This window comes from Carcharodon carcharias, chromosome 11 (genome assembly GCF_017639515.1).
Source record: "Carcharodon carcharias isolate sCarCar2 chromosome 11, sCarCar2.pri, whole genome shotgun sequence".
NCBI lineage: Eukaryota > Metazoa > Chordata > Chondrichthyes > Lamniformes > Lamnidae > Carcharodon > Carcharodon carcharias.
The window spans coordinates 149,123,678-149,140,227 of NC_054477.1; the positions used below are offsets into that span (position 1 = coordinate 149,123,678).

At 38.9% G+C, this 16,550-nt stretch overlaps 1 protein-coding gene across 16 annotated transcripts in view; it reads left to right on the plus strand.

Moving 5' to 3' along the window:
- Nucleotides 1-16,550, plus strand: part of mycbp2 (MYC binding protein 2) — a 189,401-nt gene that overhangs the window by 149,020 nt on the left and 23,831 nt on the right. For 12 of the 16 annotated variants that reach the window (XM_041198963.1, XM_041198968.1, XM_041198977.1 and 9 more), the window contains 9 exons: nt 1,024-1,193; nt 2,971-3,215; nt 7,145-7,312; nt 7,426-7,583; nt 11,054-11,256; nt 11,460-11,609; nt 12,989-13,152; nt 14,993-15,149; nt 16,155-16,382. In XM_041198963.1, coding sequence (XP_041054897.1) covers nt 1,024-1,193; nt 2,971-3,215; nt 7,145-7,312; nt 7,426-7,583; nt 11,054-11,256; nt 11,460-11,609; nt 12,989-13,152; nt 14,993-15,149; nt 16,155-16,382 — 1,643 coding nt within the window. The remainder of the gene's footprint in view (nt 1-1,023; nt 1,194-2,970; nt 3,216-7,144; nt 7,313-7,425; nt 7,584-11,053; nt 11,257-11,459; nt 11,610-12,988; nt 13,153-14,992; nt 15,150-16,154; nt 16,383-16,550) is intronic. The other 4 variants (XM_041198964.1, XM_041198979.1, XM_041198965.1 and 1 more) reach the window with 3 other exon arrangements.

Consider the following 16,550-nt stretch of genomic DNA (forward strand, 5'->3'; position numbering starts at 1 on the left):
CACCTTAATTCTGTGTCTGGTTACCAACCATTCTGCCACTGGAAGCAGCTCCTCTTCACCCACTCTATCAAAACTATTCTTGATTTAGAACATCTGTCAAATCTTTTAGTAATCTTCTCTTCTCTAAGGGAAATCCCAACTTCTCCAATCTTTCCACATAACTGAAGCCCCTCATCCCTGGTACCATTTTAGTGAATCTCCTCTCACCTTTTTTCGAGGCTTTGTGCCCAGCATTGAACATATTGCTACAACTGAAGCTTAACCACTATTTTAAAAAGAAAAATTTGCATTTATATCATGCTTTTCACAACCATCAAGGACACCTCAAAGCTTTTTACAGCCAATGAACTGTAATCACTGTTGAGGAAGCTCCCACAAAAAGCCATGCAAATAATCTGTTTCGATGATGTTGACCGATGGATAAATACTGGCCACAACACTGGGTACAGCTCCCCTGCTTTTCCTCAAAATTGCGCCATGGAATCTTTTACATCCACCTGAGCAGGCAGATTGAACCTTGGTTTAATGTCTCATCTGAAAGGTAACACCTCCAACAGATGACATCTCCAATAGTGCAGCACTCCCTTAGTACTGCACTGGTTGATTTTGTGAGAATAACCACCCTGCTTTTGTACTCGATGCCTCTTAATGAAATCAAAGATCCCACGATTTGTTTTAACAGCCTTCCCAACTTGCTCTGCTACCTTCAAAGATTTTATGCAGCCCCAGGGTGCTCTGTTCCTGCACTGCCTTTAAAATTAAATGATTTAGCTCATATTGCTTTTCCTTATTCTTCCAACAAAAATGTATCCCTTCACACATCAATGTTAAATCTTATCTGCCATGTGCCTTGCCCATTTCACCAGTCTGTGTCCTCCTGATGCCTGTTACTATTTGTCTTGTGATTATCACTAATTCGATGTAGATAGTTTAAATTTGATATCCAAAGAATATGAAGTTAATCAACTTTTTGTTAGATCCTTAAGAACTATACTGAAGATTATCTGTTTTCTTTTATTAAAGGTTGTGGTCGCTATGCTGGAGGACAGGGTTATAATAGCATTGGTCACTTCTGTGGGGGTTGGGCAGGGAACTGTGGTGATGGAGGTGTTGGAGGAAGCACCTGGTATCTTGTATGTGATCGCTGCCGAGAAAAATACCTCCGGGAGAAACAAGCTGCAGCTCGTGAAAAGGTACGTATTCCTCTGGATATGCATTAAAATTAATTCCTATATCCTGTAAAGGCAATCTGAGCAGCACACTGCAGAAAAACATCCCACTGTGTTACTTCAGATTGCACAGCTTGAGTCCTACGTGAATTGATTCTCAATTCAGGGGTGGAATTGTCCCAAATGTTGTTTTTGGTGAGGGATGTTATTGGAGCGTTACAGAACATTGTAAGCCTGTGATTTTCGGGCACTCTTATCTCACTAATTGCACTGTTTCCCAGCAAATTTATGAATGTGTGCGATTTTATATATGCTCCACATCTGTCATAATAAATTTAAGAAGCATTGTGCTCAACAGGTTACTCTTCATATGGCTTAAGATCAATTTCCTAACAGCGGCAAATTTTTAAACCTGTCTTTGTTGTGGAAGTGATTTCCCTGCAAGGGTATATTCTATAAAGATCTGTCTCTGCTCTGGCTTTCAGCATTCGAAGTGGAATTTTTTTTTTTCATAGCCATTCAAGTCAGCCCTAGGAAAGCTAGACTTCAGAGTAAAACAATATTGACTTTACCTCAGCAACAGATCTTAAACCCAACCTCACGAGCACTCAGCAGAATTAACAGTATGCATCTTTCCCATGTATTAACTATTGTTCTTTTTTGAGCGAACTTGGCACATTAACATCAATTTATGGTATATAAATAACTGGTTTGAGCTTGTGAAATTTCATGTGGGACTCTTGCAGTCAACTGAGAAACAGAAGACTTTCATTCCATTGGTCAGGGCTACAACTAGCTCCCAGTGGTAAAAGTGTATTGTGCTCCCAAACCAACCCCTTCTTCAATATTCCCATCTAGTTAATCAAAATAATAAATAATAGAATATAAAACCTTCACCACCAAGGAGCTTAAATGTTAACCAAAAATGAAAGTATTTACAGTTTTTCAGTATTCTATTTAGCTATGAGTGCCAACACAACTAGTGTTAGTCAAAATTCTCCTCAGTAATGTTCAGGCAAGAAACATTTGGGACACATATGCTGTAAGATCATGCCAATGGTTTAGGAAGGGCCACGCAACTCAAAAGTTAAAAGAATGAATTCCATTAATGATGAGCAATTCAAGTTTAGGTGTAATTGGTATATGTTTTGTTGAGAACCCCACTTTGGCACATGCAGTAATTTGTCCCAGGAAAAAGAGTGAAGCAACTTAGTACACGTTCTGTAAAACTAAAATGCGCGCTTGGTGTTTGAGCTTATTATTTATTTTTCACAATTTCCCGATGCACTGTAGAAATATATGACCAAATTGAAAGACTGCATGTGGAAGTGAAGAATAAAGTTGTATTTTTGGTATACTGGTGATTTTATTTCCAAGCACATCATATTTCACTGCCAGGTTGTGGCGCTGCAATGAAAATAATCCAAAAGCTAGCACTATCCAAATCATTAGAAGCAATTTGAAGAAAGCTAGTGCTCTGCCCTTTATTGCTAATAAATGCTAACTGCTCTTAAGTGAATTCTGCTGTCTGATTTGAAATATGCACCTGGCAGAACATCAGTTATTTGGAACCTTTCGCTTTCAGATGTAAAATGTAGATGCATCTATTATCATTCTTCTGTAACTTTGATCAGAACCTAAATAAATAAAACACTCAGATTCCTGCCAAAGTGATTTCATTTATAAAATGTGATAATCAATACCGAATATGGATTAAACATTTTTTTATCCCTTTGAGTTCTTAATTTGTTTTAACTTGGAGAAAAGGCACTCTAACAATGTTAGTGCTTTTCTTTTTCAGGTTAAACAAGCTAGAAAAAAGCCAGTGCAAGTGAAGACACCACGAGCCTTGCCCTCTATGGAAGCTCATCAAGTGATTAAAGCAAACGCTATGTTCTTGCTCTCGCTGAGCAGTGCAGCAGAACCAAATATTCTTTGTTACCATACCCCAAGGCCTTTTCATTCACATCTTCCAAGTCTGAAAGAGGGCATCTCTGATGAGATACCCAGTAAATATCCATGCCTTTATCTACAGACCCTTGCAAGGTACAGTATAATAGATTTGCTCAGCAATGACAATGGTTTCTATACAGTAAAAATCAGCTAATGGGCAGGATGGTATACTGTTGTACAAAAACAAACTAAACTGTTACATTTGTATTACAAAATTACTTGATATAGCTTACTATCGTACCAGTTCAGATTAGTTAGTAACACTTGTGTTCCTGAGTCAGAAATGTGTGTGCATGACATGAGGTGCGTATGCACAATCTAGGTCAACACTTCAGGACAGTACTGAAGTAAAACTATTTTGTCTGGGGTGAAATGTTAAATTGAAGTGCCATATATCTGTTGAGTTGTGTATTAAAGATATCATGGTACTAACCAAAGAATGCTTATCTCTCAACCATTGTCATCCAAAACAAATTAATTAACCATTTAACTCGTCGTTTGGGGAACTAATCTGGTGAAGAACAGCTTCTATGTATCCTTGCATTTGGAAGCTGTAAGGTGATGGGGTGTCCATTTAAGTCACGTGAACTGAGCTGCTAAAGTACCTTGTTAATGACCTGCAGCTTTTCTTTTGATTATTTTTATGCCTTTGGCTTTCCTCCTGTTGCAGTATATTGCAGACAAATGTAGCCCCACACCTCTGCCATTTCACCTCGTTGACAGGTTGGTGTTTTGCATTGAGGATCATCCACTGTTGGGCCATCAAAACTGAACCTGAACCAGCAAGTCTGGTCAGGAGGCAATAGAATTTGTTGAAGGTTGGAGAGGAAGAAAGATTACCCTTTTGTATATTGCATTGGCTTCATCATGCAAATTTTAATTTCCCCCTCAGAATCCCCCCCCCACCCCCAAACCCTTCACCCTGTTAGATTTCGCAAATAACTTGGTCATATTCACATAAGGCAAAGGAGCAATTTTTCCAAAAGTAAAAAAACTTCAGAATTTAGTAATACAGTAGTGAAAATAAAATTATTCAAGTAGCACAAGGGTGAAAATATACCAGTGCAATAATTCATTTATATTGCTTTGGTAAATTGTAACCCTAAAATAATGGACTTGCGCACCTCGTTAAAGGGACTTTTTCCAGTACCCGTCAGCTGAAAGAATTTGCAGCATAACTTGCCGGAAGAGTAAGCTTAATAATGTGAGGGCAATGAGAGGCACCTTAGTGAATAGTGGGCCAACAGCCCATCCCCTTAACCAATGACCCAGATTTACTGGGATTTTTGACAGGGAATTGGCAGCATCTGCCATCATTATTCCTTTGAGTCTGACTGCACTTCAGGATTCAGCGCAAGCCCAGAAAAATGTAATCCTGAAGTTGTGCCTTTCATTACTGTTTGGTTAGAGGCTGTGCTGTTTCAGCATCTGACTTGACCACATTTAATGACCCAATCCATTAAACAACGCTATAATCAATTGCACAGCAGGAGAGTTGAAGCTGTTGCTACAAGGAGAGCTAGATCTCTGAGTGAAGCTTTCTTGAAGTCAGTGGCAAGTGCCCTTGCTTTGCCACTGACTGCAAAATCTGGGTCAATAGGATTTAGAGATTGAGTGAAACAGAACTGGCAGAGATGGAGGGTTATTTAGAATTGATGAATTAGAGGCAACATAGATACAGAGAAGGAAAGAAAGATTGGGTTATAGGAGAGAAAAAAAATACATTGGAAAACTAAAGAAAAGGTTTAAGGTTTTACATTTTTAAAACCTCTGACAACAATCTATTATGTGCGATTATGATATTCCGTTTAAATTCTTCCCTTTCTGAATCAGAAAGATTGATTGACGTTGCATATTAACAATCAGTATGTTGTTTAAAAGGTATTTGGCGCTGTTAAGTTCCAGCTCTAACTTTCCTTGGTGAGTTTAATGGCGTGTATATCCAACAAGTTCTTAAAAATAACAGTGGAGCTACAGGCAAGATGCCATTTGTGCAAAGCATGCAATGGCATTGTGTAAATCGGTGAGCATGGTCTGGCAATTGGCATCTCAACACATATCTTTTAATACCCTAGATTTACTGTCCAATTTCACCGTGCATTGTTAACATGGTTTTTCCAACAAGATCCCAACCAATGTTTTTTTTTTCCAACTGGCCAAAAACAAAGCCTTGGGGAATCCAATTACTTGCAAATATTTCTCTTAGTAGTGCGGAATTTGAGTGTTGCTGAAAAAAGGGACATCAAAGCTTTTCGTCTAGAACTCATCAGCACACGTCGCAAGAACATCAGTACAAGGGGAAAACAACACTGTATACACTGTATGAGAAGAGAGTGCTGATTGGTTTTCAATAGGTTTTCAAGTTCTGATTGGTAGAGGCATTGCCATGGAGAATGCACCAGTTGGTGGTAATTGACAGTTAACTGTCAAGCATTGTTTGAAATCTAAATCCAAAACTGGTGGATTGTATCAAACAGCATATCGCAGCCATTGTTCGCAATGAGCAAAGCACAGACCGTACCCAACCAGTCCATGCTTGCAAAGCTCAAAATAGTGTCCAACATAGATGTGATTCTGCGATCAGACTAAATTTGCTAAATAATCCTCAGTGTGCAAAGAATTACGCTGAGAACCAATTTAAGATTGTCAGCCTGGTTTGCAGTGTGGCACATTTGCATGTACTGGAAGCTACATATATTAATACACAGGGCCCTGTTCTTTGCAGACAGAGCAATGTACAGACATTGTGCCTGTTTCAGCGAAACAAAATAAGTAACAGCCATTTGCTGACTCATTCCTCGGGACAATGCCTTGACCAATCAGGATCAAGCTTGCCTGGTTTAAACTTGAAACAATGCTTGACAGTTAACTGTCAGTCACCATTAATTGGTGTATTCTCCGTGGCAGCGCCTCTACCAGTCAGAGTCCACTTGCCAAACAATCAGTGCACACTTCTCATACAGTATACATTGTTGTTTTCCCCTTATTATTAAGGCAAAAAGCTTCGACAGTCTCTTTTTTTTCAACAGTATTCAAATATCTCTTTCTTAAATGTGTAATGAAATACTTGTTCAGTAAAGATCTGATTCCTTTGATATTGAGCTCAGTTGTTCGCTATCAACTTGGCAGCAGAAAATTGATGGGATTATGGCCAGCATCCCTTACCATCTCCTTGCTCCTGAATGGATTCCCACCTTTACCTGGAAAACCCATCTTGTGCTGTGCCTTACCACTTGAACTAAATTCATTTCATTTGAATTCAATTAAGACTGTCCTGAGTAAATTTATCCCTACCATAGTTCATGTACAAGAAGTACCTTTAACGAAAATAGGTTGTACTTGGTGGATTGAGATGGGGAAACAAATTACAAGGTTTCCAGGTGTGATGGCAAGATGTTGGAGACCAGCAGCCAGGAGGAATGGATCAGTAACAAGCAGAAACCTGATGCAAGGTAAACATACCTCCCTAAGTAATTGGCTAGTTTAGAAGACTGTGGCAGGAGGTTTACCTCACAGCAGCTAATCAAAACAAAAGGCCAACTTCTGAAAGATAAAAAATAGATATTATTAGTTACTGACAACAGAATTGGAATAGCACTCTAGCTGTTTCAGCTGGAGAAAGTCACTAAATGATTTCTCTCCACCCAGCTCAGTAGCCCAAAGAGACTGAGGTCTATTGCCTTGCTGGTTAAGAGCAACTCGGCACACACTGGAGATAAAACCTAGGACCTTGCTGGCCTGCATGATTCAGAACCACACCAAATCCTCAATTTTTCCACCATAACATTGATCTTTTTGTTTGCATTTTTTAAATAAGGAAATTCTGATTCAGAGACTTGATTAGGATTGAGTTTCATTCGTGAAATCACATTGATTTTTAGAACATTAAACCAACTTTCCTTGCAATCCTCTTTTCTAATTTGGTTTGACATACATAGACTTTTTAATAGGTATTACCTTGTGGGAAACTTTTGCTGCTGCAATTTAATTGTGATGCATAATTGTGAAACTCTGCTTAATAGACAGCATTCAGAGAACTTTACCAGCTACCATGATGATCACCTGTTCCAAGATGAAATGAGATACCTTCGTTCCACCTCTGTACCGGCGCCATACATATCCGTCACACCAGATGCCTGCCCTCATGTATTTGATGAGCCAGAAACCAACCTGAAATCAATGCCTCCTAGGTACTTCCATAACACAATTGTTTATTGATAGCATGTAATATTAGAGATGGAAACTGATAACCCCTTTTTTTTTAACGAGCCTGTATAATGGTGCATTGTATCTGTTTTTACAGTCTTGAAACAAGCCCTATAATGGAAAATGATACAACAAAACGTAGTGTCTTCCAACGTTCATACTCAGTTGTTGCATCAGAATATGACAAACAGCACTCTACATCACCTGCCCGTGTGAAGGCTATTCCCAGGCGAAGAGTTAACAGTGGTGATGCAGGTGAGAAGTTTCACTGGCTACGATTGTGATGACGTATAAGATTGTCTTCTTCAATAATTTAATTTTATTTCTTTTTTTTTGAGTCTCAAAAACACACAAAGTCATATCAAACCACAGTATGGCTATTAACATCTTAGAGACAAGCTAACATCCACAATATGAAATAAAAACAGGAAATGCTGGAAATACTCAGTTTATGGAAGCATCAATGGAGAGAGACAAAGTTAATGTTTCAGGCCTATAAGCTTTCATCAGAACTGGGAAAAGTTAAAAATGTAACAGGTTTTGAGCAAGGGCTGTGTAGGACAAGGGACAAAAGGAAGGTCTGTGATAGGATGGAGGACAGGAAAGATTGAATGACTGAAGAGTTTGTCTTCCAGGGCTAAAGAGAATGGTGCTGGGGCAAGAAAAGAAACAAAAATTGTGCCTAGAGTAATATGTTATTACTACTGCAAGCAAAAAATAAGAAAAACGAAAACATGCAAAGTAAAGGAAATGGGCATCAAGATTATGGTCTTATATTGTTGAACTCAGTGTTGAGTCCTGAAGGCTGTAAAGTACCTGATTGAAAGATATGGCTCAGTTCGTCAAGCTTGCATTGGGCTTCACTGGAACAGAGCAATAGGCAGAGGACAGAAATGTAAGCATGAGAGCAAGGTGACAAATTAAAATGGCAGGCTGCCAGAAGCTCAGTCATGCTTGCAGACTGAGAGGAGGTGTACAACAAAGCAGTCACCCAACCTGTGTTTGGTTTCCCCAGTGCAGAGGAGGCTGCCTTGTGTGCAGTGAATGCTGTCTACTAAATTGAAAGTGCATGTAAATCTCTGATTCACCTTTAAGGAGTGTTTAAGACCTTGGATGGTGAGGAAAGTAAAGTTAGGGTAGGTGTTACATCACCACAATCTGAAAAGCAATTATTGACTCGATTTGGTGCCAAAATAATAGTAGTGCTTGCTGTTATTGATGTGCAAACGCCACAGCAATTTTAGGCAAGGGTAGATGCAGGGAAATTGAAAACTGGTGTCAGAAATGTGCTGCTGTGCTATTAACTTTGTGAAAACAGACTTCAATTGCATCCATGCGAAGACGTTGTACTTGCATGATAAGTACAAACCAAACTCACCAGAAAAAGTTAAGTCTTGTCTATTTCAGACTAAGTACCCTTTTAACAATGTGATGTGTTAAATACAGCCAGTCAACACCGCTGGCAGCGAAAATTAACCATTACAACTGTGAAGACTCATTATGTTAGGTTTTAATTATTGTTGGAGATTTTTATTTGTTGTTTCTCCCTGATTTCTCAAAGCCGTCTGTCTTATAGCCTCTTTCTGTACCTGATTTGACACTGAATTCATCAAAATAATTACATTTCTTTCTTAGCCCTTGCTCTGTTAATTTCACAGTCCTTCAATCTGATTGGTCAAGGAAATATACAGTTGCTTGCCCTATTCGATCACTTTTCCGTCTTGCCCTGCCAGCAACTTGCAGGGATTAAATGGTTATGGGAAACTTAAAAGAATAGTGAGTGCCAGTCGCTGACCCATTGGAACAAATCTGGGTTGTTGTATGTAATTGCTTTTGTAGGAATACTGTAGAAAATTATGATGTCTTTTTGCCTTAAAGGTGGGATCATCAAGTAATTCTTTGCCAGTGGTTTAACCAGAATACTTAACCTGTGGAATTGTAGAAATTGTAGAAATGCATAAGTAACTATCCTTCCCTGCTGAATTTCTTTTTGTAGTTTCCCTTCTCCCTCAGTACGAGAATTTCTTTTTTGATTCTTTGTCTCTCTCACAGCTGCTTCTGAAGAAAAGCTGGGCTGTTCTTGAATTTGGAAGGCAAAAGCATGGCTAGCATAATTTGAACTCTGGTGTGTTTCAATTGATGCACAACTATTTCAGGCTGGTCTAATATGCTTAAGGCAGAGCCCCCTTTTATGACCTGTTCTTAATTTATAAAAAAAAATTGTATGAATTGGTCTACTTTTTAAATTGGGAGTACATCTTAGAAGTAAAAGTCAGATTAACCCAACCAATTTGATTATCTAACCACATTTCTAACATCTCTGTAACCTCCCAATCTATATAATCTTCCTCCAGCTCCACAGCCCTCTGAAATATATGTACTCATCCAATTCTGGCCTCTTGAGCATCCCTGATTTTAATCACTCCATTTTTGGCTGCGCCTTCAGCTGCCTAGGCCCTAAACCCCACCCAACCCAGTACACATACCTCTCTGCTTCTCCTCTATCTCCTTTAAACCCACCTTTTTGACCAAGCTTTTGGTCATCTCGCCTAATGTCTCCTTATGTGGCTCAATGTCATATTTATAATGCTTATGTGTTTTGGATTGCATTAAAGGTTATGTAAATATAAGTTGTATCTTAGACCTACATAAATTGGAGAAAGGATTCACTATTATTCGTCTTCAGTAACTTGTTTGGATCGCTGTATGTGACAGTCAACATTTTTAATGTTATGCGCTCAGACCATGCATGTGGAAATCAAAAATTGCAATTGTCAAAATCAAAAAGCTCATTTAAATGTGCTACAGGTTTTACCAAAAGGTGCATGACTATAGGACGAAAAAGAAATGTGAAGAATAAGTGCTATTAATTTTCATAAATTGCAGTTTCCATATTATCCTTCTGTGTCACCTCCCAGGGATCATTGCTGTGTTAGGCTAGTGGATTCTGCTTTTGGTGCAGAGTAGTAAGTCGATTAAAAGCTGACACTGGAGCTAGTATCAAGAACAAAGGAGAATGCTGCAAAATCAGGAAGCAGTCAAGCAGCAAAGAGCTGCAAGAAGAATGGAATACAGGAGAGGTTATTGTTTTTTAGCTAGCCTTAAGTCAAGCAAGACGATCTACTGAAATGGAGTAGCATCAAGTGTTCAGTATTTCTTTATTACTCAAAATTGTGCTGTATTGATGAAAATAGATGAAACCGATTGTAACGGATTCAATAGGAAGCTTCAAAGGAAAATAGAGCACACACACGGCTAATTTGTAAGGTTACGGGGAGAAGACTGGCATGTAGGACTAAACTGGGCAGCTCTTTCAAAGAGCTGTCATAGTTACAATGTTTCCACAGTCCTGTATGTTCACCTAATGGAAAATAAAGCAGCTTAATAATTGTCGTGAGGTAAGTTTGTGCATTTCCATGTAAGCTGCCAGTTAGAACCTTCAATTCTGATAGATTGTCCCAAACGTCCTACTAAAATTTGCAGATGTATGGAGCATCTGTCTCTTTGCTACTTGAAAATGGATGCGCTATCAACTACAGCTGATAGGGTGTGGTGAATCTCCAAAATGGTTACTTCTGTTGGAATGGATGGAGGGAGCCTCTCCCGATCAGAGATTATACCTGTGATTCAGTAAAACAAACAATATGTGATAGAGCTTTTAACTTTTATTGTCACAACTTTTCATTTATCTTCAAATGTTTTAGCTATTAAATGTTCTTATTTAGCAGAAGTGGGATCATCTCTTCTTCGGCATCCATCCCCTGAACTGTCTCGCCTGATTTCGGCTCACAGTTCACTGCCCAAAGGAGAACGAAATTTCCAGTGGCCTGTCCTAGCATTCATCATACAGCACCATGATCTGGAAGGATTGGAAATGGCGATGAGACATGCTCTAAGGAAATCTGCTTGCAGAGTGTATGCAATGGAGGTCAGTACAATAATCAATGTGTATATTTTTTAGCAGCCAAAATATCTGCCTGGTGTTTATGCATTCAGTAGATAAAAATTTAAGAATTAACTACATTTATGATTAAGGCATTGAACTGGCTCTTTTTAATTTAATAAAGAGTTTTGAAATTTTGATGAACGAGTAAAGTTTATAAGTTTGGTGGCTGTTTTCAATTTAAACAGGCCTTCAACTGGCTCTTGTGCAGTGTGATTCAGACAACTGCTCTCCATGATATTCTGTGGCATTTTGTGGCATCGCTGACTCCTGCTCCGTTGGAATCTGAGGATGAAGAAGTTGATGATAACAAGGTGAACAAAGAGAATATCGAACAGGTTGGTTAAATATTGCACTCCCTCCGAATACTTGCCTCATCCTAAAGGAAATGATATTTGGGCCATCTGCATTATTAAACCAAGATGGTAAATTAAGAAATTAGACACGTTAGTAAAGGCTTTTTGATGTTGGATATTGGTGCATCTGGAATAAAGCAGAATTTTTGGCAGGAGGGAGCAGGAATGTGCCCAAAGAAATTGCTGCATTTTTGGCCTTTTGTGCATCTCTTAATAGAAGTGCCTGCCCAGAAATGGACATGGGAATGCAAGTGATGCCTGCCAGTCACTTATCAAAGTGGCTGCTTTGGGTTCACCACTGGCGGGCTGTTTTGGGTTCCAAACAAAGAGCTTTCCTGTATAAAGCAAGTGTCATTCATTGCCTAAATGCTGTAAAGGGTTATCACTGAGACTGAAAATGTGTTTTTTTTGTGAGTATGTCTGTTCTACTCAAGTTGGTGTATCCTTGTTATATTTACAAAATGCTATCAACAACCTATTTGAGTCCTACCAGTATCTTCTATCATAAAGCTTTTCCCCTATGTGCCTCTTTGTGCTCTAATATGAGTTTTTAATTGTGCACTTATCTAGGTGAATCTCTACTCCCCCCCGCCTCCCCTGACATCAGTAATGGAGATGGTAGTCTTAGCCAGCGGGCAAGATTTTAAATCCTGTATTCTCTCTTCAGTTCCTGTCTCCTTTACGTTCCTGGATAAGGTGTAGTGCATCTCCAGTGGGCAATTACCATTAATGTGTAAATTAACTGACACTGGGAAACAGATGAGGGTCAGCAGCATATATATTATGCAGGCAAAAGTGCCCTCCCACCTTAGCTCCACCCATGTAAAGGCCTAGTGGAAAGCCTGCACTATTTTGTCTACTGCCATATGTTTTGATTACTGTGATCATTAGATCCTGTAGTCAAGTCAAAAAATAATTAAGGGCTATCTACAGTTAACATTATGGATAATTAACCATACACACCCTCCTCGCACATGTCTTTATTTGGTAACTGGGAAAATGGCTAATGTACAGTGACAGCATGATTTATTCAGTCAGTGAAGCATATGCGGTAGAGTGCAGGAAAGGCTCGGGCTTTCTATGCACTATCATTGTGATTCCACTTATTACAACTGATACTCAACTCCACTCAACTGCTACAATTATGATGCCTTTTATCACCAATTGCCCTGATAGCATGACCACCTCCATCTGAAATCTTATGTATGGACCCTCTATCCCTGTAGCACTTGCACCTGCATTGAGCACTTCATTCAGTTCCTTCCCTTCCAAGGATATGATGATGCAAATATAAACAAAGTTGCTGAATTTGCAAGAGTCTTCAATGAAGGAGTCACTAATTGCCTTTTTTTGATGTAAAGCAGGAAAGAGACACTGGAGTATGTGAGCACCCACTGTCTGACATCGTGATTGCAGGAGAAGCAGCTCATCCTTTACCTGAAACTTTCCACCGCCTACTGCAAACTATTTCAGACCTGATGATGTCACTCCCCAGTGGCAGTTCACTACAGCAGATGGCTCTACGGTAAGTTGTTTCTCTTATATAAGCATATAGAATAAATCCTACATACTGCAAAGTTATGAAGGGAGTGACATTGGATTACAAAATTTCAGCCTTTCAGGGATGGGATAGTAGTGGAGCAGTGATCAAGTTGGCAACATTTCATTAACCTACCAAAATGTTCTGGTTTTGTGTTTTGAAGCACATACTTCAGTTTGTCTTTTGAGTATGCATTGAAGTTTACTTTGCTGTAAAATAGCTTCCTAAGCTGCATCAATAGGAAATTGTGAATAATTTTCATATGACTTGATAACCAATGATAACGACTAGATCTTAAATAGTTGCCCATCCAGTGTACCTTTAGGAATAATATCCTTAAGGGAATGCTTCTCATTAAATCTTGTAATTTGCCTTACCTGCAAATATTCTGAGGATAAATTTCCATCATTGTACTTCATGGGACTATAGGTGACATGATGAAAAGTCTTGCAGAGCAGAAGGCCTTTGGTTGGATCCATGATCTTTGAGTTAGAACGCATTAGTTTGCACAGTGGTGGAAGTGCAACTGTTGGCCTCAACTGTGCAGGCTGTGGAAGAGAAAATGAGCCAATATTCCATTCCTGTTTGCTGTCCAATGAAAATTGCCAGAAAGTGCATGTGCATATATAGGGACAGAGTTGAGCTTGACTTTGCGCGCTCTTAGTTGAATTACTTATCTGACAGCATGTCTGAAATAGCCATTTGGGTGAGATACCATAGGGCTACTGACAACCATGGAATTGTGCACAGCTTCAAGAAGGATAGGGCCAAGGAGCTTTTCTTAAGAAAAAAACTTGATTTGAAGAAAATTAATTTGTGATGGATATCCATCTAATTGAGATTGCTAAAAAAAAATCTTAAGTTTTGAAGTCAATGGAATCACAGATCACTGGAGTCAGTTAAGTAAACACATGTAATGTTTTGGCACTAACTTTGGGAATGTCACAAAGATGAGTGTTTGAGGCTTACTTTTGGATTGAAATTTCAGAAATTTGTAATTTTCATTTTTGACCAGTTTTTTAAATGCTTTATGTAGATATACAAGCTCTTATTTCCCACCCTAAAAAAAAGGGAAATTATGGAAAAAAAACTTTATTAAGCTAAGCAGCTGAAATGAGATATGATCTGAACATTTTATAAATAGAATTACACAGATTCAGTTGCTGCTTGAGTTTTTTTTTATTTTACTTCTGTTAAGTGTGTGTATGCGAGTATCTGTTCCAGGTGCTAGAAAGCTGAAACAAAAACTGAAAATGCTGGAGGTGGTCAGTCAGCATCTGTGCATTAGAGGCAAGTTAGCAGTTTGGTGTGGACCCATTTTCAAAACCGTTCGTGCTTGGGAAATGGATTTGTGTTTGAACCTTTTAACTTCTCTTCATAGATGCTGGATGGTCCATTTTGCATATCCAACTTTTTTCTGTTTTTGTTTTAGAAGCCTATGTCTCTTAGGACAGCTCTTTAAAAGAGCCAGCACAGCCATAATGGACTGAATGGCCCCTATTTGTGTTATATGTTTGCTTAGTTCAGTGGCTCCAGACTGTATGATTTTGTAATGTAATATAGTTGCACAATTTGTTATACATTCTTTAGAAATTGTAATATGTGCACCCACTTAACATGATCAAATGTGATGTTAAATGCTTGAAGGTTGCTTCATGATGGGTAGACAGTACCATCTGAATGCAGGAGTCAAATCCTTGACCCTCTATAAATTACTTCCTTTCACTTTGCTCTTCTTCCTCCCCCACCGCCCCATGAGTCCCCAATATGGTATCAGCCTTCAAATCACAAACATGTCTTTATTAATGTTTGGTTTTGTATTTAGATGCTGGAGTCTGAAATTCAAACAGTCTGATCATCAGTTCCTTCATCAGAGCAACGTTTTCCACCACATCAATAATATTCTTTCTAAATCTGATGATGGAGATAGTGAAGAAAGCTTTAACATCAGTGTTCAGTCTGGTTATGAAGCCTTGAATCAGGTAAAGTTCATTTTTGTGTTTACACAATATTTGCTCAATAGCTACAAGATGAAACGAGGCTTCTGAGGTTGCAGTCTGATTATCTTCTAATCACACAGTGGACCCCAGTATAGGATTTCCCCCTCACTGCTTGGTACCAGAAATTGTTTAGTGCAGTGTTGCAGTCACCTACTTGAGTACCAGACTGTTGCTGAGTCCCGCCCTTTCCTCACCTGACGTATATTCTATAACTGGATAACAATTGGGAGGTTATTTTCTCTTCCTGAAACTGCTGGGCATTGAGGCCAGGTACAGTACTTCTATCACTCCCATCTGAAATCAGCCACCACAACATTGATGGATGCTCGATTTAATTCAAGGCCAGTCTTACCTGCAGTGCAGCTGCATACTGGATAAATATGTTGAACCAGTGGAGGAAACTTTACAGCTATTTTTCCACATGTGATTATAATTAATTTGATGCATTCCTCTTTCATTCAAATGCAGCCCAAACCTTTAAATACTCTGTACAAGATTAAACAATAAAGACACATGTGATGATTTCTTTTTGTACCCTTAAGTCCCGTGTAACACCTCAATATATCAGCTATTTCATTTAAACTGAGATTGGCTTCCACAATGAGTTTTGCACAAAGTATGCATTGGGTAGATCAAATGACTGCCACGACCCCTGTAAGATTTCAAATTCCCAGAGATACTCCGTCCTGATGTAGCTTTTTTTGTCCATTTGGTTGATGAACTGTTCATTTCTTTGTGGAGATTGAATGCTTTTTAATGAATGAGGAAGACAATACCTAGGTTAGGTAATATAGCATATTTGTATTGACAACTTGTTTCATACACTGATCCTTCATTTTTTCGCATCATCCCTGTCGCCCTCCATGTGACCTTGTGAAACAAAGTTGGTGCATTTTACCTACACGACTTGAAGCTGATTGTTATTCTTGTTGCATGTTATGCCCCATGGAAGGAAAAATTATCTGTTTGCTTTTCCCCCTTTCATAGCAAGAGCTTTGTACAGTAACATGCTTGAGAGACCTCACCGGGATTGTAGATATTAAGACATCCAGTAGACCAGCTATGATTGGTAGCCTGACAGATGGGTCCACAGAAACCTTCTGGGAGTCAGGAGATGAAGACAAGAATAAAACCAAGAGCATAACTATAAATTGCATTAAAGGAATTTGTGCTCGTTATGTATCTGTTCACGTGGACAACTCTCGAGACTTGGGGGTAAGAATTACAAATGTTTGTCTTTGGTTTAAAGTTCTATCTTCTCATTACTTAGTGCCACTCCAAAATAAAGGATTTCTAGGCAAGCTCATGAACTAAAATGGTAATTTGCGCATGAATTATTAGGGATTGTAGGTCTTGGGTAAACAAAAGACCTAGCACAGGGAG